We start from the raw sequence: 23,406 nt of genomic DNA on the forward strand, positions 1-23,406 counted from the left end.
TAAACCRTCCTGGTTATATCCCATAGCCAGATGATCTTGTATTCAGAAGAGCTCCTGAAAACTACTAATACATCTGCAGCAATGGTTCATTTTTCACTGAGGCAGTGACATCCTAATCTATGGACCAGATGGAATGGGGCCTTGGGCAATTGTAATCAAAGAGCAACAGCCACAGTTTGAAGGAAAGAGATTCCCTGTTGGTTTTCTATTAAGTGCTTCTATTTTCATTTTCTTTTGACTCAATTGTGTGCATCACCATGGCCCACTGAACACATCTGGCTGACATCTTAGATCACATACCCAGCACATTACTGTGTTTGCTCAAAGTTTCACTCCTTCCAAAGTCAGTGGCAATGCTCTGTGACGACAGCTTATTTTATCCTTGTCCTTAGGTGGAGTTTGAGGATCAATGGGAGAGGTTGCAGGCAAAGGSAGGCTGAGAAATACATCACTGTAATGATGGACCACTCCCATTCCTCTTCACCTTTGCCCCTGTAGAAGGTAGAAGATTAATTTGTCTTGGATGCTGGAGTGCAAAATATGACCACTTAGAAAAAGCATAAATTGATCTGGTTCAGTCCCTGCCAAAAGATACATTCTGCATCTAATACTGACAAGGACCTTTGCTCACAGATTGTTACTGGCCATTTCATCACTCTTGAAGTAAAGGCCTTAGTGTCTTCAGGCGCTGATGAACACATAATTGTATTTTGTCTTTTTCTTCAAGTAAATCAGTTAAATTAGAAAAAAATCTGGTATTCTACTTTTTCATTGTCTCATAGCCTGCAAAGGTGATAATTTTACTTTTCCTGTAAGAAAAAAGTTGTTGGAGTTACAGATCCTGTCATAYGCTTCCCTAGGTTTGGGAAGACATTAGAGAGTTCTTCCAAATGTTTTCTTTACAAACTCTGTAGCATTTTCAGCAAATGTATTTCAACAGGCTCTGTGGGCATCTTGGTTTTGAACAGTTTCACATTGCATTTCTCTTCCAGAAAGTTACTAAATGATACGGTTTTATAAATGAGTTTTTGTTATTCTCGCATTGTTAATTGACATGCTAATTACGACACAGACATTGCTTTAAATCCCACGTTGTTTCTTTCCCTGCRTGCAGTGCGTATTCTTTGAATCTCTATCAAATTGTGATCTGCTGTCAGTTCAAAGACTGGCTTTGCTTTTCAAGCTGTTTAGACATCCTTTTCACTTCATATGCTGCTTTAAGGATCTATGATAAGATGTTGCTGAGGGCAGTGTAAGACTCTGGGACTTGGCTAGATTAGAACAGCCATGCATTTTACGTTAAATGAAAGTGGCTTGAACCACAGTAACGAGCCAATACTTGTTATCCCTGCTCCCCAAATGCACGGGCATTATTGACTCCATTTATATGACATCTTCACTTGCTTTGTTTTCTTGCTTTCCCTTGCTAAGAACAGATGGGAAGAGTAATTTAAATACCGAATACCATAAGGTACCTGGAGTAAAGTAAATTAAGGAAATACCATAAGTGAGAGAATGAAGTGTTAAACCACTAACAGGAGATATACAATTAAGAATTAACAAAGAGGATAATCTTTGCCAAGAGACAGAAATTGCTTCACAGAGTGAATCTTGCAGTGGATGGGCAGGGCTCTGACATTATAAATATATAGAGAATCCCAGGTCATAGAAAAGAAGAGACTTGAGATGTCAAACATGTAAAACAGTTTATTGATTTATGTACACTGTAGCAGGAAATCTAAGCTGGGATGATGTCCATTTCATGTCGAAAGAGGCAAGCAATACCGAATTTGACTTTGCTTCACAAAAATATGTGAATAGCAACAGAAGGAATATATAGGATGGGTAATGAAAACAAGGACAGCACCACATGTTAGATGAAAATTATACATAGTGAAAATGTACAACATAGCAGCCAAAGATGAAATGATCTAACCAGAAATAAATAAGACATTTTTTTTAAACTGTTATACAGGAGCATATGTGTTGCCAGAAATACTTTTGGAAGACACTTGCAGGAGAGTCACACACAGCAGAAAATAAGTATGGAAACAGAATGGACACTGATAAGMTTATTAAGCATAAGGAAGTATGTGAGGAAAAACTGGAAAATAAATGGGAAATATACTGTAAAAGGCATAATTGGTAATAATGGCCCAGAAAAAATCTCAACTCCCTTAGCATTGTGCTGTGTGCTCCCTGCAATTCTTGTCTCTAGGTAAGATACTCTTAAATCAGAGGCAAGAGGGGATGTTAGTAGGATCACTGAATGGAGGATGTTARAACCATCACATTAATCTTTGTAGGAACAAAGCACAGTTTCTTCTAGTGCCGGGACAAAGCTAAGTGAACAAACCAGAAAATTCTAGATAATGCAAATAATATTTGAATAAATGACATAAAGTCCAATGAGTATGTCACGGGTGAGATGACAGGGGACAGCCTGTCCACATTGACCAGCAAAATATGTMAAGATTCATTGGGAAGGTTGGTAACATTTGCCCCTAATCTGGCTGCTTGCAGCCACCACCTGGAGCACTGCTGCTCGCTGATGTTTAATGGATGTGCAGTGTCAATATTAATACAGAGCCTGAGAAACTGAAGGAGTTTATTAGGGCTCTACTCCAATGGTTCACTGCACAAGAGCTAAGTTTTACATTTATTTCTTCAAGGGCACTTATAGAGGTGCTGCAAAGCTTTGCTCAGAGCTGTAAAACAATGACTTCTGTGCCACAGATGCCAATGAGATGTGATGTCGGTGTGTGTTYTAGTAAATAAAGAGAGTTGGGGTTTTTTCACAGAAAACAGTGTCTGCTGAAATTGGCCATGTCACACTACTGAGATTGCCAAGCCAGTTCAGCTTGGGAATTTCTGCTTGCTGTTAAATACACAGCTGGCAGGTGTATTGGGGGCCTAGACCTGCTCCCAGGTAATGTGAAAATGGAGTAGGTGTAGCTTAGGATTACGTGTTCTGTGTAAGAATCTCACTCAGGAAAACAACCAACCAACTAGTCAAAGATTTGTCCTGCCTTGAACAGAAGACAGACTGAGATTGCCAAAGATACAATAATTGTACCTTAGGTTAATAGCCATTGATATCTTCCCTCACCAAGTTTATTTACTCCCTGACAGTAACTGTGTCTTAAACAGAAATCACCCTCAAGGTATCATCTMATTATCTTCTCATCATTCTGCAAATCTGTTTCATATTACCAATAATCTTATTACTACAACTRCAACATTCATTAAGCAAATGAAGAACAATAAAAATACATACAGTAACAGCAATCAAATTAAGTTTGAATCTCACAGTGAGTGATGGATAAATCTGGATCAGATTGTTCTCATAGATTTTTTTCCCCATTATTTTCTGAGAAGGTTTAAATAGCTCAAAAAATTTCAATTACAAGGTTCTCTTCTAGAGTGTGACTACTTTATGTGATCTCGTTACCACAAAATGGCATAGTCAGGATGGAACTGGTCTCAAAAGCTTTCCCTTGTGATCAGGGGGACCTCTCAGCAGAGACAGCATTGCTGAGTTCCAATGGGAAATACCACTCCTCACACAGGCCAGGTGAACTCTGTGACAGTATCCAGCATCTCTTGGGTGTGTCAAATGYTTCCAGGTGACATCCTGAATGGTCTTGCATGGGGCTGGGAAGCCACCACTTTATTCTTGACATGTAGTGGCTCCTGATGTTGCATTGAGCAAATCAAAACCACAGATTTGTTCTGAGCCATCCCTATTTTAAAGATTTGAGGTTGATCCTCAGCTCGTGGGGATAAATAGAAATGCATTCGTGAAGTGCAGATGGGTGGATTTTCAAGCTGCTCTTGCCTATCAGCTGTGCCAGTTTATATTTAGCTCTGTTACACCTGCACAGAGCCACTTGAACGTGTTTCAAAACAATTCCTGTCCCTAGCTGTGATCCATGCTCTCTAGTCCAACAACGAGATCATCGTTTGTCTCACTGGTAAAATAACTGCTGAAGAACAGAAGGAATTTTTTCCATCTGCAAATGCATGAAAATATATTTGAAGAGTTTTATGGGTACATTGCACACCTGATGGAAACATTTATGACGGCTTTGTCTCTGGGTATATCAAAAATACCCTCAGCCAGCTTCACTGTTTTTTATCAACTCTTTTATTTTATGTTCATTCTGGCCTGGATTTTTTTTTTTTTTTCCTGAGCATCCCAGATTAGTTGGTGACCTCTTTGGTATGCTCTGCCACATGGTTGTAGAAGAAATGCAGCCTCTGAAATACAGTAGGTCCCATTAAATCAGTGAGGGGATGGTGTGCTGTATGCAAATGTGCATGTGCAAGTGGTTGTGTGAGAGAGGTGCCTGGATGTAGTGTGGACTCAGGAGAGGCTACTGGTCATTGCCTTTTTGTGCTGGCCCAGTGCCCTGCTAGTTTGTGTTCTTCTGAATAATTAAATTCCCTTTTTGTTTTAATATGCAAGTTTGCATTTACCTCAATAATTCAGTACTACTACTGCAAATATAACAGAAACACAGATATGCCCAGGTAACAAAATGAGCAAAAAGGTAATAAATAAGAGTTTTTTTAGAATATAAAACTCTCCTGGATCCATAAAGAACAAAATGGGAAGYTGGAGGACAATATCCCACCCCTGCTGGTATGACACCCCTCCCAGKGGCTGCAGGAGGGACCCAGGACAGAGCAATACCTTGTTGCTCTCACTGTGGTTGGTAAATTTGGAAATGAACCATGAGGAACTGGAAATCAGTAACGTGGTTCCTCCTGGCCATTCTCACGGTGGGATGGAAGCTGAGCTGCAGACCTTGRGAATTGAGTTTGCCCTCAACCTCCTCAGATCTCTGCAAGCAAAGGGCATGTGTTTTCTGAGCTGGCAGAAGAGAATGTGACAGCAAAGGAGAAATGAGAAAGGAAGGAGAACGAAGGGCTCTGCACAGAGGTGACACCCTTGAGGGCAGAGCTGGCAAGCTGAGACCTTGGTCTGTTTGCACCAGCGTTGCTATTTGTGGCTGGATACAGACAACAGTGAGGCAGTAAAAGGCCTTTTATTTAAGGTGCTGACACCTCAGGAGAAAATGAGAAAAAGAGAGGTGCTAAAAGAAAAATACATTGCTTTTCATTCTCCTATCCTTTCACTTCTTCCTTAAATTTTATGGGATGAACTCGCTCAATTTAAGTACTTGTCAGCAAAGGTGTGACAGGACAATCAAGAGCCATCCACGGTGCCAGYTGGGAGCGCTTCCAGGATCCAGGTCCTGGCAGGTACCTCGGCATTGCTGAGGGGAGAGYCCTGTCCCCTCCCCTGGGCAGCGAACCAGGGGCACAACCTCCTGCATTCCCATCAGCAAATCCCCYGGGCTGCAGGAGCACACTCTGTGTTCAGAAATAGATGAGGATGTTCCTAAAAAATGTGCAGCTTGAATCTAGCTCTGCAGAGAAGTTGTGGGGCTGGTGAAAATTAATTTGTTGCTGGCAAAATGGCAAAAAGGGACTGTTTTATACAAACTGGGATGATGCCACCTGGCAATATTTGAGCAGCGCTGCCTCCGTAGATTTCACGATAAGCTTCTGCAGATGTTAGCCTCCATCCTTGCTTGTTCATGGGCAAAGCAAGGCTGGCAGGTGGGTTGCAAGGTTTCCTGCAAGGCCGTTCTGGATAGTGCTGTTACAGCTGGAGGAGGGAGGAAAGCCTGGCTGACTGCCTGTCCRGAGATTTGGCTTCTCTCAGGGCATCTTCACCTCTCTGCAGATGTGTTTCACCTTGCCTGGTGTATCTGGGGAGCATCACATCCTGACTCAGACCACGTTCATCTTGTTCCAGCCATGAGTGCTCCCAGATCATCCTCCCTGGTGGGCTTCTCTTGGGGACTGGGTCCCAGAGCAAAGATCTCAGCAGTGACAGAGCCTCCCAGATGACAGGAAGAGCTGGTGAGATGCACCTTGGGCAGTAACAGCAATGACAGCTCTGATGGGCAAAGGTGGCACCCAGGACACAGAGCTGCAACTGCCACCTGCGGCCCCTGACTTGGCTGGGCCTCCTGGGGAAGCTGCACATCTTTATGGAAAAAGCTGAGCTCTAAACATAATATTTTTAGTCTGGTTTCCTAAGGAAATGAAGGTTCTGTCACTTCACGTCTGCCCATCTGTCCCCATCAAACTTTGCATCCACTGGCTATTTGCAAACAAGTTTGATGGAGCATTAAAAGTTTCAAAAGTATTTAGATTTCTATTTTTGAAAATCAGGAGCTGGGAAGAGACAAGAAGTGCAAGGTAATGCATGAATCTCCATCTGACAGAGGGGAAGGAAGGGAGGACTCAGCAGTCACCCGTTCTGTCTGAAAGCTCTTTACAAACCTCAGCACATGGTGTTTCTTGCTGCAAATACGGTTAGTGGAGAAGTCCCAAAGGGAATGAGCTAGGTTAAATGAAGCAGAAACTGCAGCCTGTCAGAAACACCCCAAATACGAAACTGAGAACTTGAAGCTTTATTCAATGCGCAGGGCAACATGTTTCACTCAGCTTCCTTTTCTTTGACAGGTTTGCAGGAAGTTTGTGAGAAAACATRACAGAAAAGAAGGGAATCTGCCTCAATGTGAAGGTATGTTTGGTTTTATTTCATGTTTTACCCACCAGCTGAGGGCAGGTGTGTGTCTGTGTACCTTCGTGTGTGTGCTCACTTTATTTAGCCATTAGAAGGCATTGAAATACCAAGTGGTTTTCTGTGCATGGTGGTTTCAAATACATATGGCCAGCTCCGAGTGCCAACTGCTGCTACAAAGACTTTGCCTTTGTGTTTTATTCCCTTCKCTCCCCCTTTAGCTGCCTCTGCTTTTCCAAATCACAAGCTCCTTATGGCAGGGTTTATTATTTCTCCCTTTATATTCCTGGCATGCATTTTGAGTATTTCTGCAAACAGCTAGCAAAAGCCAAAGCAGGATACCTAGTGCCTTCAGTTCTCCTGTTTAACACCTCCTGATATCCCCACCACCCTCTCTGACTGAAAGGGTTGTCTCTGGGGAACTGAGCAGCGGAGAGATGGTGCCCAAAGCTTGGACTCTGTGACCTCTCTCCAGCCATATCTGCAGGCAGCAGAGCTCTCCTGCTGCTGGGCATGCCCTTGGGCCACCAGCTCATTTCCTGCTACAGAGCAGAGCTCTCTGAGGGGGTTTTGCTGTCACAGGCAAGGCAGGATTCTCTCTGAGCTGCCTGCTCCCAGTGACGTCCGCTTYGAATTTCAGAACTGAGGAGGCCAAGGGTTTATCTGAGCACAGGAAGAAACAGCAGGGAATGAAGCGGTCAAAGGAAAAGTGTGGTTTCGTACAAAGAAGCGGTCAGTGGTCAATCCTTGCAAGTCAACAGCAGATGGAGGGTAGCAGAGACACTGTTTGAGGCGTGCTGGGGACGCTGGGGCCAGCCAGGGGCCTGGTGGTGTAAACTGTGGGATGGCAGCATCCTCTGCCACTCCTGGCTGGCCCAGGCTCACTGCTTTGTTTGGCATGGGTTGGCAGGCTGATAAAATCAGAGTTGAGCTGGCTGATAAAATCAGAGTTGAGCTGGCTGATAAAATCAGCGTTGAGCTGGCGCTTCTGTCTCATGCAAGTGAGCGAGACCACGCTCCCTCTGAGCAGGGAGGGAGCAAAAATTTCAGTAAATGCAGCTTGTTAGGTGGTCTGGTTTTGGTCTCTGCAGGAAAAGARCTCAGCCGTGACTCTTTAGAGGGCCCCTGGGGAAGAGCCCGATAATGTGAGGGAATAATGAGTGTCGAGCTATGAAAGCATTTCATTACCAGCATCCTCACCCCATGCAGCCCCAGTCTGCTGCACTTATCATGTGTGTCTGACAAGAAAGGTCACYGTGAGATTATCCTGCCTCTGAAACACAGCAGCTGCGTTCCAGTGAGGGCTCCTCACTCTGGGTGGGCTCAAAACATCAGCAGATACACAAAGCAAAGGGAAAGCTGAACTTTGGGGTGCTCCTCTGGGACACCGCAAGGGATTTCTCTGCTCTGAAGGGCCAGAGTTGTTGTCCCCTGTCCCTCTGTTCCATCTGCTGAGGCACCACTGTTTCGAGGAAGCTGATGCGTAGATTTCTTTCTCCTAAACCTAATTCTCAAAATTTGTACTATTTTCCTTCCTAATTCTATAGTTTTTTTCCCTTTGTGACCAACTGGAATGTTGAATAGATGGTGCTAAATCAGAACAGGAGCTGGATCACGAGGGATGAGCACTCCTGCTACACTTCCCAAACTGAGCTGCCAAGGCCAGGTGCCTGGAATGGTTGTGGGACAGTGTCTGTGTGAGACAGCCTCAGCCCTTGCCTTCCAGACTGAGACAGCCTAACAGCAAACTCTTGTTCCTCCAACAGTGGCTTGTGTGATGCTGGGTTATCCAAACCCCTCTGTAGTGAACTACAGGGAATGGGTTTTCCCTTCTCTCACTGTCTGCTTTGTCTGGCTGCACTATAGGCTTTGGTATGATCCTGTGGCTCTGCCTGGTGTACCCTCAGAGAGCCAGACCCCAAGATGTGAGCAGCAGCCTGGAAAGCACCACAGAGCTGGCAGCTGCAGGGCTGGGCAGCTTGGGCACTGTAGGGACCAGCAATAGAAAGGGGGCTTAAAATTCAGCCCTGATGCAAAAGTGGACATTTATGCATAAATCTTCCTTGAATTCAGGCTGCTCTCTGTCTGAAATGCAAGCTCTTCCACGACAGCATCTCTAGCTCAACCTTCAAGGAGCAGCTGGCTCTTTAGGTTCTTCCTCATTCCCTGTGCAAGCACAGAGCAGCTGAGCCCTCTGCCCCTGCAGCCACGCTCCTGAGGCTTTCTGTGCCACCTCTGCCACAGGAGAGGCCACCTGCTTTCTCCCTTGCCACAAAGGAAGCTCTGCAGATGTCCATTTTTAGCAYGGGTGAATCACATTTCCCCTGCTGATGGCAGAGAGCAGAGACCTGAGCAGCCCTGACCACTGACATCCCTGCTGAACCCAAGAGATGTCACTGAGCAGATGAGGATGGCTGCGCTTGGTGGCACTGGCAGCAGTGGAAAAGGAGAGGAGATTTTTCATCCCAAATATTTTAACACTTCCTGGTGCTGGATATGCCACTGTAACACCTTTGCTCCCTTCATTTGCTTTGGGGGGTTGCCAGCTTCTGCACCCCCAGCCGTCTCTTCTCTGCTCCTGCTTTTCTGCTTCACCCCACAGTTTTGATTTGCAGCAGCAGGCAGATCATAAGCACTGGSAATACAAGTGGGTTCTGTTAAAATGTGGCAAAAATAGGCACATTCTTGGAGTTCTGTGTTTAGTGTATCACCAARATTTCTCCCTTCCTCAGGCATTAGKGCCAAGRAAGAGATTGAGGAATTTATCAGKCCAGTGCTGATGAGGTTTTTGAYRRAGAATTTTCTTTTACRCTTCTCSATTCTGACCCTTCATTTGGTTCCTTCTACAGCTGGTGTTTTACACATGACCTCTTTGGGGGCAGGAGAGTCTCCATCCTGAAAACTGTAGGAGACTGTTTGTTTTGCTGCAACCCAAAGTCTGTCATGAAAAAACAGTCAACTTGGGAGTAACCATCAGGTGCCTCCTTGTTTTTGACTGTCACACCTTTATAGGTAAATCAGGTAAAAAGAGTCGACACTGACAATTTTGTTATTTAATCCCATAACAAAAAAAAAATCATGTTTAAAAATATGTTGCTATCATTTTTGGTAACAGTTTAGATCCAGATTCATTCATTTTAAACTCATCAATTTTTTTTTTTTAAGAATGGTGCTTTTCTCTTTGATCCACTCTTTTGCTTTTCTTCTGCTGGGACAGCTGCAAGCACTTTTCTCTATTTCTTTTAATTTATTTTTTATACATTTGAGGTAGTTCTGATACCATTTCATCTGTTATGAATACCTTGACCTTTGGGTGTTCAGCCTGGGACACCTGCAGCCTGACTCTGGCTGCGTGCGCCAAGCCCTACAGAAAATATGTGTCTGCTGCATTATTGTCTGCTGCATTATTGTCTGCTGCATTATTGTCTGCTGCATTATTGTTGGCCTGAGGATACAAATGCAGTGAGGAAGCACTAATATCAGTGCAGCATTGTGCCTGCCAAGTTTCCTGAAGCCCTCACTGCTGAGTGCTGGAAACCCAACAGGCTCCAATCCATATTCAGTTTTTAGGTGTTTATTCGCTGGGGGAAGGTGAGAGCTAAACTACTGTGATGTCTCTGTACATTTCAATCAAATCACAGACTTCAACACMTTAAGTGGCTCCAAAAAGAGATTAATGGTGTTAGAGTACATGCAGTGCTCAAACATCAAGGCTCCAGCAGGAATCAATCCCTTCTATGACAGGCAGGAAACCTCCTCATAAGCAGCCGTRTGGAGATCTTGGCTGTGTTTGTAATGTTTCGTACAGTGATTCTGATCAGAAGCCTTCTAATCTTTATTATTGGTAGTTTTAAAAGAGCATTTTCAGTAGCCCAYAGCTCAGAGACCACCCACCTTCCAGTTTTGTTCTTTGTCCTCGGTCCTTCTCTTCTTTGTCCTCTGATGGGGATGGTGAGAGGKGTCCAGTCCCACTCCTGACACAAGCAGACACGACCTCTTAAAACACACAACATGATTTTTTTTTATTTGTTTAATCAGTTTACATTCCACAACTGACAGTTTACTTATTTATTTTTTAATTTTCCATGAACAAGTTGTTTAGTTAGTTACCAGACAAGATTTTAATCGATGGAAATACAGTATTCTGTGCCAATCTGAATGAAACCGAAACCAAAACAAATCAAAACAAAAGGGAAATTGTAAGATGCAGCCAGTTTGTCGGCAAAGTCCTGTGATGCTTTCTGCAACTTTTGTCTTTCCAAGTTATGGGGGTTTGTTCATTTCCCCTATTAGTTCCCTGATCTCAACCCTGCCTTTTAAATGTTCCTTCAGGGCCACAGTCCTGCAAACACTGATGCACTTACACAAACACCCGTGTGTCTGCAAATTAGCACCTTGGATTAGCAGAACAAGAAATTTGGGGTCGTTCCCAATGTTTAAACAACTTCTGTTCACTTCTGCTGCAACAGATTACAGGAAGAAATGGAAAAGTACAATACACTTGATGTCACGTTACGTGTGAAATTAGCCACCACACTCACATCTCACCAGAACAACCAAACAAAATAGTCAGTGGTTGTTGATGTATTGTTAGCACCGATGGCCACGGGAGCCACTTTGCCTCTCACAGCAGCACAGAGGTCCCAACCTCACAGGACCTGTCACTCTCTATTACTTCTGACAACTGCATGTTACTACCCAAAAGTCATAAAACTGTGTGTATTGGCTAAAAAGTGCTCTACTTGGTCGAGCAGCTGCATACACAGTTCAAATATCCTTTACAATGCCCAAAACATCATCAGAAATGGACATGGTTTTGGACTTTTCAGAATATGCTGAAGTTTGATATATTTCAATGCAATTCCCAGTCTAGCAAAGCACTTAGGCATGTGCCTAGCTTTAAGCATGGCAACAGCATMCTTAATGGGAAATTTATGCTTGAAATTAGGCAAGTGCTTTGTGAGATCAAAGCTCTGCAGCAGTGCTCTGAAGAAATCAGGATCCTGAGTGTCCTAATCCTGGCTTTTACGTTTACAGCACTGCAGATTTGAATAAACCMAGCTACAGCCTGGATTTTCAAAAGTGCTGAAAAGAGAAGGCTCCACCTGCAGCTGGTAGAACTTGTGAAGGGRCATCAAACCACTAAACAGAAGGTCTTTTCCCAGGCTTTTGGCTTCCCATCTCCAAAATGGCTATAATACCCACCTGCCTCAGACGGGTCTGATGTGACTCGTACTTGTAACATTTTCTCAAGAGAAAATATGCCAGATAAATGCGATGTATTGCTGCATTTCTCTGAATATGCCTGAGTATTGTGGCATCCTAGGTCTTTTCTAACCCAGCTTTGATGTGTCTGTACTGCACTTAGAGGAAACATAAACAGCTGGCCAAGATTTCCCTCATGACAAATTTCTTGTACCAGTCATATCATTTTACTTGGGAATGTCCTAGGAAAGTGCTGACATACTTCAGCTTGCAGGCATTTAAGTGAGTTATTATCCTACRCTTCCCAAACTGTCAATTAGAGATGGTGATGACTGCAACTTTTGTCATCATCAAAGGATGATTATGGGAATTGCTTCATTTCTTCTGAGCAAGAAAATAAAATCATAAGGAAAAAAGGACCAATGAGGAAGTCAAGAGAGGGGAACCCTCCAAAAACTTTTGGCCAGTGTGGTAGCACATGTGAATATTATTTGGGACAGAAGAAATCCTGAAGAGCAAATACCTTCATGAGCTGCACCTGCTGTGGRTGGTGGGGAGGGAGTCCAGGGAATCTGATTTCTCCTGTCCCTTGTGCACAAGGTTTGTGCCCTCACACAGGAATGTTCTGCCACATCCACACACATTTCCCATGGGCACAAGTGGGACAGGGAGAGTCAGACCCACATGCTGAGCTGGCCCAGTGGGTCATGAGCAGCAGAGGAGCTTGCACGGGAAGGTGACACTGGAGCTCTGATGGCCTGAGAGCTGCACCCATCTTCATTCCTTACCACGATCCCCCCGGAGCCAGGCATTGCTCTGTCCCATGGAGCCTGGGCAGGGTCACAGCAGTGATTATGGCTTTCATTAGGAGGTGAGACACGGTTTTTTTTTTTGAGAGGAAGTGGTAAATTATTCAAGAAGATAATCCAAGTGCGTCACGGAAGGGAGAGGTCAGGCAGGCCCCTCTTGGCAAGCTGTGCCTTGGCAAAGTGAACCCCATGAGAATGTGCATGGCTGGACAGGCAGGACTGCTGGAAAGAATGGGAAAYAAAAACTGGTATGGAGTCACCCCTTAGAATCTCCTCCCACTTGTTGTTGGGCATTGATTTATCACCTTTTGAAAGGAGGTTTTCTTTGACACTGAAACTCTGAAAAATCTGAAAAATCCTTGTGGGACACAGTGAGTCAATATTATAAAGAGCAACCTTTGAGAGTCCCATACCCCAGTACCCTCCTTGTCCCTCTCACAGAGAGGGAGGGCAGGAGAGTGACAATGAGCTTTTAGGAACATTCTGAAAAGTCTTGCAGAAAATGGCGCTGCACCCTTAAATTTGAGATATTCTCAAGCTCTTCCTSATTTCCAGAGTTCACTCTTAAAGCCTTTATTTCTTTTTCACACACATCTCAAATAACAAAACAGTCACATATGCAAGAGCTGGTATGGAATGAGATTTAGAGAAAAATGTCTTTGCAGGAAGCATGTCTGTATTGTCACACACAGGGAGGAAAAGGAAGAGAGGGAGACAGAGATAAATATCTATTCCTCAAAAAAGGGAAAGGGAGAACAGGGGAAGAATGTCAGGATGATACACTATAGCCTGGGCAAGGTAGTACCATGCTGAAAAATAACAGTTGATCCCTGGAACTCAGCCTTTATCTTCCACTTTCTAGCTAAAGTCTTTTCTTAAGTACTAGTACACAATATTGAATCTTCACTTTACAGGTCCCTGCAGGTCAGTTCAAGTCCCTCTTGCCAAAGCCTTAACTGTATTTTTRAAAATAAAGTTGTTCTGAGAGATGGGTGAAGATTGTCAAGTCACTGASTTAAATTTAGCTTAAATTTGTAGAAACAAACAGAAGTAACCACACACTGGCACAAGTTCCAAAGTTCACTTAATCTTAGAGTTTTCAGAAATCAGTTTAATTTTTCCACTCCTCTGACTGTGTTTGTTTTATTCAGGTAATATATGGGATATACAAGAGTTCCAAAGTTCTAATACTAGATTAAATTGCTGGTCCTTCCAGATAGAATCACTATCAATACACAATTTCAAATTTTGGCTCTGAGAGACTCTCACCATGAGATGGAGATGTMTGTTCAGCCTTGTCAGAGCAGCTTTCTGAATAATACAGCCACAGTTCATCCTCTTGTTGAATCCTCAGTTTGTTTTTTCTGAGGACAACTATAATCCCAACAATAAGGGATGAAATTGCAATCTCTTTAATCTCCATGTAAGCTGTTTGTAAAGCAGTTATTAACATTGAAAAAAAGAATATGAAACTACCCGGACTGTATCTTGGAGGAGAATTTTTTGATTATCGCTACCAGCGAGATGACTTTTTCAGGCCAGTTTGGGGATAAAGCAGGAAAAGTAACCTTTGAACAGCTCAGCTGAACAGCTCAGCTGTTCAAACTTTTAAGATGTAAATTCACCCTTTGAACTGCTTCAGCAATGCCCAGGACTGGCAGAAAAAGGTGAAGGGTTCAGACCAAAAACCTCTGACCTTCAGCACTGGGATCACCCARTCATCTGTGCCTGGAGGCCACCACAAGGCACTCACCTCAAATGCTATTTCCAGGGGTTGGGACAAACCCTATCCTTTGCAGTCATGTKTCAGCTGGGGAGGGGAAGGCTGTTGTGAATATCTCCTTTTGTTCCAACAGCTTTCACAATTATCACCCTGAAGCACACAGCCACATGGATGCTGTCCTCCACTAGGCACCTGATTGACCTCACCAGGATTTCAGATATTTTAAGATCTTGGAACCACCCAAGATAGATGAGTGGTCACTCCATGAAGCAAGAAGGAGCTCCTAAAGCTGACTTAGATGCCATTTTTGCTGGGTCACCACCTGAAAGTGACTGTCTCTCTTCACTACCTGTACAAGAAGCCAAGGAAGATGAGCTCATTAACATCATGAATCCAATTAAGATCCTAAGTTAATTGAGGACAAAGGCTGGCCAAAAAATCCTGGTCTTTGGGTAGCTCAATGTCACCCACAGAGCTGCTCCTCCCAAAAGTATACCTAAGGAGAAGAACAGCATCAGTACAAAGGGCCTCTTAATAAAGGACAAGAGAAATCAATTGAGAGAGCTAATGCTGAACAGAAAWTCTACCATTGCTTTCTCAGTCCATTCCTTTTCCTTAAAAAAGCCCTTGAGAGCCAGTCCTTTGACTGGATGTACATGTGTGGATGTGCATGCTGCTGCCTCAAGTGTGGTACCCTCCTCCACTGGTGCAATGGCAAAATGAGGATTTTCCTGGGAAATAGTACTCTTTCATTTGTTTTGGTTTAAATCTGAGATACRTGAGGATTGTGAAGAAGAAACAGTCCTTTGCCTGAAATTCTGTACATCAACCTCAGGTTATTTCAGGCAATCATGAAGATACGGACATTTTTCATAAATTTACAAATATATATACAAATATACACATCTATACAAGTATATGTGTGTCAGCCTATGGGTTAGCTTTGCTACTGCTTTATTCCAGTCACACACAAGTAGAATGGTTTTTTTTTACAAAAAGAGATTGGTAGAAAGTTGGGGTGATTTAGCAGAGACTTTTCCTGCATCTATGCAAAACATCCTCAASTGGGCTGACATACAAGTACAGCCCCCTCACCTAAGTCTTCTCATCACATATACACATAAATAGGACCCAGTCTTACATCTGCTAGTGAAGCAAATTTCCCTTTGATCCCAATGACCTGCAATCAAAGAGAATTTTACTTGAGAAAGAACTGAAAGTTCAAGCCTATTTTAGATAGAGTTTACAGTTTTAAAAGTTGTCATCTGTCATACTAGGGCCTCTAAATGCTTTAAAATRATAGAAGTTACTACAGAAAAATACCTTCAAAAGTTCCCAAATATGCTTTTCTGTGTAAGTAGGGGGAAATTTGTCCTGCAAAAGATCAAACCACAAATACAYAGATATAAACACTCTAAGTGATGGAAATTGCCAAGTAAAAATAGTAACAGTTTTAATTAGATATCTGTGATTGCTGTYGGTGCCCAGGAGTTATAAATAATTCAGTGCACTCTAACTGAATAGTCTTAGGCTGCACTTTTGTTGTTCTGATTACCCGAATCCTTTTCTTATGATCTATATTGTTAATGAATAACCCTTTGTAAAAAAAAAAAAAAAAAAAAAAAAAAAAAAAAAAAAATACAGCCTTTTGCTCTACAGCCAGCAGAAAACTCATCTTGAAATAAAACAGCACAAGAGCTTAAGCAAATTAGGACCATACATGTTTTTTAAAAAAAATGTGTAGGCACCGAAGGCATTTAGTGTTTTACTCACCATCTAAGGAGGAATTGGAGGCTGTTTTGTGTATCTGGCCCCAGGAGAYTAAGCCATGTGTGATCCACACTCCTTGGAGTTGACATCATTTTAAAAGTGGGGTCATCCTGCCGTGGCACTGCCTCTTGGCACAGTGGGATTGTTACACTAGGGGGTCATAAACACTTCTGCTTTTGAGGGGATACATTGRCAACTCTTCCTTCAATATCTGAATACTTTTGGATGGGAAATAACAAATTAATCCCAGTTATATTGTGCTTCCTCATGCATCTTCACATGATGTGCATGCACACCCTAACACGGGCACTGATRGCATCTGAATTGTACTGCAGCTCCTGAGTTAAGTGGAAAAGAATGGAAAACAATTATGTTGCCTTTTTTTGTATTTTGTCTCTATATGGGACACTTTTACAGGTTTCTGGCATCCACATCATGTGGGATGTGCATGTGTGTGTGTGTGTGTGTTTGAGGAAAGAAGGGAGTGAGGGTGGCCATCTGTACACACACCTATGCAAGAAAACTTCTGAAGTCACTTTTCCCAACTGTGCAGGAGTGTTAATCAGTGAAATAAAAATATAAAAGTTCCATCCTAGAAGGGACTGACAGTTCCTGCTGCTGATACTGCAKGTGACATTGGATTATCCTCACAGAATTCTACCAGTTTTGACCTATAGCAACTGCTTCTGGGTCTCCTTTTTTCACTCCCCCACTTTCCCCTGGAGATAATCYATCTGAGACTGATATTTTCATTACAAGTCTTCCCTGAGCAAGGGAAGGACAATTGATCTGTGATTCTGGAGTGCTTCACTAGAGGTGACCAGCATTTCATTTCCCTCTTGTGCCCTATATTGAGGCAGTCATCCAAATTGTTTCTCCGAGTTAATTCCAAAACATGCGCAAGGCATGCTGAAATTAAACTGACAGAATTGTATCAGGCTCGAGTTCTCCCACTGATGTCAACAGGGAGYTGGTCACAGCCCCCTGGCGCCAGCAGCATTTGTTTTAAAAATGTTGCAATCTAAACTATGGCTTGAAGAAGGTTGTAGGATTGGCGTGTTAGTGGGGCAGATAGGATGGAAACCCYAAGTGGGACTGGGGGAAGGTGGAGAGGTAGCACCTGATGTCTTCCTTTCTAAAGCCARAGAATAGATATTGTGAGTGTGTAAGCACATGTTTCATTCGTGGTGTCAACCAAGACAGCACTAAAATATTTTCTAAGGCACCTGAGCTTTCTATGAACCTCAATAGACTATGAAATAGTTGCTTTATATCMCTGGCTAGAACTGGAAACCGTGGGACTAGTTAAGCTCTGGTTTTTGAGTTTTCGCCTTAGACTGGCAGAATMAAGACTTTATGGATCTGGCCTGGAGTTTGCAATCAAACTTTAGGCTTTTTTGAACTTTGGTTCCTGACCTTGGGAATTCATCTGTCACTAATCTTTATGTGCTGTTTGTGTTTCATGCTCATTTTTCACTCTTTGTCTGTCGTTGGTACATGGCAATCATTCAGAGCTATCTCAGTTTTTCCACCTTGAGTCTTCCCTTGCTGGCTGGATGAGCACAGCGGTGTGGAGCGTGGAGGGAAGCCTGGGGGCAAGGAAATGCAGTGCTGGTTTGTGTGAATGTGCCTGAGCACTCCTGGAGCCCTTCTAGGCCTATGCAGAGACACACAGAAGAAAGAGCCCAAATAATGCATGTCTTTATTTAAGCTATACTTGGCAACATATTATTTTCCCTCCATTTCGCTGCTGGCAGTTAGCGTGGTGCTCAAGAATTAAGGACAGATTACAGTGATTTTCTTCTGAGTTCTGCTTATCAGTGGGGCTCCAGGGATGAGTCTGATTTGGAGGCGCTGCATGGTGGGTAAATGGACAGCCATGGAGACACAGTCTTCCAGGAATGCTRGGGAATCTGAGATACCCCTGCACATCAATCCTCTCCTTCACCAACTTTGCTTTATTCACCATCCAATGTACTGCACAGCTAATGTGCCGTGGCTAAAAATGGTCCCAAATGATTTGCATCTACAGGAAAGCAGAATACCTGTGCTCTCACAATTCACTCCTGGGGATGAGGATCCTCTTTTTAAAGGACTGTGGTGCTTTTTTTCCCCTTTCATTTGCTATTGCAGCTGGAATAACATTTTAAAAAGTAATGACAATTTTTCAAAAGCAATATTTYAAAGAAATTGCTCTGGTCACTGGTGGTTTGTGATCCACTTGCTACTGTCCCTGGGGTAGAAAAAGAAAAAAAAAAAGCCCAACTAGAAAAAAAACTGGAGAGTCTGTACCATTTAGGCGAGGAAAGATCAGTTGTGTGTTTGCCAAGGGGGAAAAAGGGTAGATATATATATACATATGGCTGATATGGGTCAGGAAATTTAACACACAAACAGCTTTAGCTTGAAGAAAAAGGTGTCCTGTAGGGTATGTGGGATACAGGGCACGTGGGATACAGGGCACATGTTCTCCTGCCACGTCCCCTCACATACATTGTCCCCAGCAGGGATGGACAGCAGAACTCCTGTAGCTAACTCATTGCAGTCACAGGGCAACATCACTGAGTCACTACAAACACACCTCAGCCTGCAGATCACAGCGGGTTGAGCCAGTTCATCCTGCATCCTTAGGATGGGCATTTTGGGATGTCTGTGTTCACTCCTCCCAAGTGGTCTCTGGAGCACAGAGATGTGCTGTCCCAGAAGTGCAGCACGAAAGGCTATGTGTGGGAACGAACCTGCACCTATGGATCCTTCATTTCCACCTCATGGAAAGGGACACCAAGAACATTTTGATAGCTCAGGCTAGGACAGAGTGTCACCTTATCTACGGGGAAAAAACGGGAAAGAAGAGTGTGGGCTGGACTCTGCAGGAAGATGAATGTCACCCAGGAAACATCCTTGACTTTGAGCATGTGAATAGTCAACCAAAGTTAAGGGGATTAGTCACATGCTCCAAGTAAAGCACATGCTTGGGCACTTGGCCAGAGCAGCTCTGAGGGACAGGGTCAAGCCCCTTAATGCTGGGATCACTGATAACAGCTTTCTAATTAGCTACTCCTCCAACTAAGAAACCACACACCAGTCAAAAAACTTCAATCTCTGCTCAGAAAGATCCTTCAAAACCTCCCCCAAAATGCAGAAACTCAGAGTAGCTGTGAGTGTGCTTCAGCTCAGGAGAGATGGAGACACAAACCATCACACGTTTGGATCGGGATGTGTTCTGGATCAAGCCTGCTCTAAAGACAAGCCTGAGCCAGCAGAAGGTGTGTGACCCCTGTTCAGGGGGATGGAAACACATTGGACTCCTCCCAGTTCTCTGAATAACACTGAGGGAAATTCACAATCTCCCAAARGGGTTTTGTCCTTACTTGAAACAGYRATGAGAGAGCTGGTGTTTGCATAAATGGTCCTTTTGGGGATTCAGTTGGAGATTAAGGTGATAGGATCATGTGCCCCTTCACACATTCCTACAGCTTTTAAAATGCTTCATAGCCACACAGGCCTTACAGACCCTGTGCTAGAGCRAGTGGAAAATCATAGAACTGGCCCAAAAATTCAGGGTCAACACTTTTCTGTTGTAAATAAGAATAATCATAACCCTCTTCTACTGCTGCCGCACACTTACAGACACACAGGCTCATATACAGCTTGTAAACCATCACCATCAAAGAATACTTCTTCAAGGCAAAACTTGCCAACCGCAGAAAAAAAATGAAAGCTTTGAAAATCCATCAAACAGCAAAATTACTTCCATTTCTTTAAATCTTACTGCTCTACCTCTTTCAAAACTGTTTCTGTGGAAGAATACACCCTGTGAACACTCACAGAGTGCACAGGGAYACATCATCACAGGAGCTGCTGTACAGCTTTGCCTGCCACAGGGCCTGATGGTGGACTCCAGACAGATACCTCTGTGACTCTGATTTCACTCCAGATATCTGTATTCACATGAAACACCTTTCCTATCGCATTCAGCACTGCAGAGGAGGAAGAAAGTTTGCATTTAAAGCTGTTTTAATGAAACARCTATCATTTGCCTAATAATTTCTTACTGAGAATTTTGGTTTTTTTCAAGATTTTTCATGCTTTGAAGAAATAACAATTTTTATAGGTTTTTTTTTTTGGTTCCCAGTTATTGGTTTTCTGCATTCAGCTTTCATTTAGCTTTCCAAGGCTGTTTTTGTTTTAAATTTCCTTCAGTTCAATGGTAATTCATCAACCTCCTTACCGAGTAGGCACTTGCACAGTTAAATGGTTTCAAAACTTTTCAAAACCACTGTATTTGAAAACCTTCCCAGAAAAAAAAAAATCTACTTAAGAAGGAAGTTTCTTCAAAAGGCTTATATTTTCAACACAAATAAATAAGTAATTTTTCTAATGGAAAATGAAATTGTAAAACTTCAGTTGACAGGGATGGCACTTCAGTGGTAACACACTGACTTAGCAGCTGGCACTGGCATGTTTGGGGAATCTGTAGACAATGGAAAGCAAAAGCCAGGTAGTTGAGCAAGAACRGAAGAAACCCAAATGTACCCTACTCCAACATGCCCTCCAGAAATTTAATTTCTTTGGGCACTGTTTATACAGCTACATGTGTAAGAATTATTTGTTAGCTGGGTATTTTTAGCAATATTGTTTCTTGCCAGCTGTGTAAAAGGAATGACCTAGAAATTAATGCCTGCATTTCTGTGCAGCAGGCACAGCCTCCTTCTCCTGGTGAGATTTTTTTAGATGTACAGGATGACTTTTTATTGACTAACAAGGACTGGTATCATGCAGATATCATGTAAGAAAGGATTGCTGGTACTATCCCTGAATTAAGTGCATGTTGGGTTGGGTTGGTTTTGGGGAGACTTTTTTCTTTGCCCTGTCTCCCTTTGCCTGCACGTTTGTCAGTGGTGCCCTCACTCCTGTATATGGCAATACTGTCATCCTTCTTCAGAGTCCCTTTGGCTACACCCTTGGCCCTTTTTCCCCACCTTTCTCTTAGCCACTAGTGCCCTGCAAGGACCCACTGTCCTCAAAGCCAAAATGCTTTGCTTCCTCTAAGGGCATTCACCCACCTCTCCAGACTTAGCTGTTCATTTAGCTCTTCTGGGACCTATSACCTGAACGATGGGAAGAGCAGAGGGAAGGAAAAAGGAGACAATAGGAAGAGGAATAGCAGGAAAAAGAGAAAGACCAAAAAAAGAGAGAGAGTTCCATTTGCAGATTCACAGTTATATCATACAACGCTTAAGCTCATGGGAAATGGATCTCTGTTCTCTGCATCTGACCCTTTCATGTCCATCTGTACACAGTTCTCCCACACCAAAAGAGATGTCCAGTGAACCAGGGCAGTTTCCAAAGACAAGATGTGGGAAGGTCTTATTTGGCATACATGAACACAATGAGAGGCATCTCTTACTTCTCTCTTACAGAAATTAGCTCCCTTTTCCTCCTCCGCAATGGCTTTTGCCTGGTTGTCTCAAACATCCAAATCAGAAACTCGATGAAATCGCATTCCAGCAAATACCTGGGAAGAACAACTGCCAGGCCTCCCCCCACCTCCCTTCTCCTTGGTCGGTTTTCCCCTGGATCCACCATCCTGAACACTCAGAAGCTCCGTGAAAATAAAAAAACCCCTCCTGAAATCCATCAGAGAAGATGTGCTGTCTCAGACCTGCCGGCTTTCCTTGTGCTTCTGCCGTTGCGGTGCCTCAGTCTTGGGCCACAAACACAGCGTGGATGGTTTAGTGGACAATCACATTGCAATGTTTTAAATTTTTCTTTTTGTTAAAAAAAATAAATAAAGTAAGAGGGAAGAAAAAATTATACACACATGTATCACAGCATTTTTAAAAGGCCTTCTGCTGCATTTTACATTAGCAGTTCAGCCTCWGTTGTAAGCCTGGATGTAAGGCAGCTGGAAGATTAAAACCGCATTGTTGGAAAGTCCGCTGAGATGTCCTCTTGGAGTTTTTTATTGTTTTCTGGTTTTATTTTCTTAGATGGTTTTTATTATTATTGATTATTATTATTATTTTTATCATCACTTGTTTGCTTCTCTCTAAAGTTTGGCAGGCAAAGAGAAAATGCTTTTCTACTTTTCCTCACACGTTCTGTCCATTTTGTTTTCTGTGTTTTAAGGAGGAAAAACACCAAACCACCAAAACCCTAAAACCAATGACAGGACAAGCTTCTGTCATTTTGTTTTMAGAAAGAAAAAGAAAGTGGGTGGGTTTCTGATAATGGCCTTCAGGAGGTACGTTGTTGAAGTGGCTCAAATGCTTCGTTTGTTCCTTTGCTTGCTGTTTGCATTTTCCCTTCTGGCTGCAATGGACACGCTTTTTGTGTCATCCCCCCCACGCCTCTGCCCCCACCGTGTCCTGTACAGATTCTGGTTCCAGATTCCCCACACGGATCCCCTGTTCCCCCTCCCACATGGCAGCAGGCAGGTGCAACTGTAGGTTCATTTGACCTCTAAGGTATGATGCTGAAGTTAAGAGTTGGATGGAAGAGCCACGTGAGAGAAAAGCTTTCCCATCGCTGTGAGAAAGAATGAAGCAACACAGAGTCCAGTGGAGATGTGAGTGCCATGTTGGACTCAGCTCTACCTTGGCACTGGCATTAATTTGAGATTTTCTATATATATAATTATATATACATATATATGCATGTATGGGCATACATGGGCACATATATATATATGTCTGTGTGTGTGTGTGTGTGTGTATTTGTTTGCTATTCGTTTTAGCACACTGTCCCATTCTCAGGTCTAGATTTGGGGCAGTTGGTCCTGGGGACAGGTTGGACAGAAGGGGCCAGAGTGCAGAAGAAGCCAGAGATGAGAGTGAGGCCCAGGCCCCCCCACGCACAGAACATGGACCAGCCATAGCCATGGCTGATGTCGTCGGGAAGTCCGTACAGGTAGCGGGGGTAGCGGGACAGCTCAAAGTTGATTCCAGCCACGCACGTGCACAGTGAAATGATGCAGAAGGTTCCTGGAGGAGAGCGGGAAGGGGAGAAGGAGGGAGGAAAAAAACAAAGAGAAGTTAGAARAGCGATAGACATACCCCTTTGCAAGCTGCCTGAGAAGAGCTGGTGCAAACAGTAGGGAAGGGCCTAAAGGAAGATGTTTGTATAGAGTGGCTGGGTCTGGAGGCTCCRTGGGGAAAGGGATGAGTGCCACCAGAGCCTTGAATATTGATCTGATGCTGAACAGAGCTGTATGGAGAGACTTCAACAGGAACAGTTTTTCATTATGAGCACTCCCTTGGGAACCGGAATGCTTCATGGAATCATTGATTTTT

At 43.3% G+C, this 23,406-nt stretch overlaps 1 protein-coding gene across 1 annotated transcript in view; it reads right to left on the bottom strand.

Annotated features, from left to right (window-relative positions):
* Positions 1–22,525: 22,525 nt before the first annotated feature.
* Positions 22,526–23,406, bottom strand: part of TMEM178B (transmembrane protein 178B) — a 201,465-nt gene continuing 200,584 nt past the window's right edge. Inside the window, exon 4 of the mRNA XM_057374492.1 lies at positions 22,526–23,097. Coding sequence (XP_057230475.1) covers positions 22,847–23,097 — 251 coding nt within the window. The 3' untranslated portion in view covers positions 22,526–22,846. The remainder of the gene's footprint in view (positions 23,098–23,406) is intronic.

The sequence above is a fragment of the Malurus melanocephalus genome, unplaced genomic scaffold (assembly GCF_030028575.1).
Source record: "Malurus melanocephalus ecotype Western Australia unplaced genomic scaffold, MMel_1.1 scaffold_226, whole genome shotgun sequence".
NCBI classification, from domain to species: domain Eukaryota; kingdom Metazoa; phylum Chordata; class Aves; order Passeriformes; family Maluridae; genus Malurus; species Malurus melanocephalus.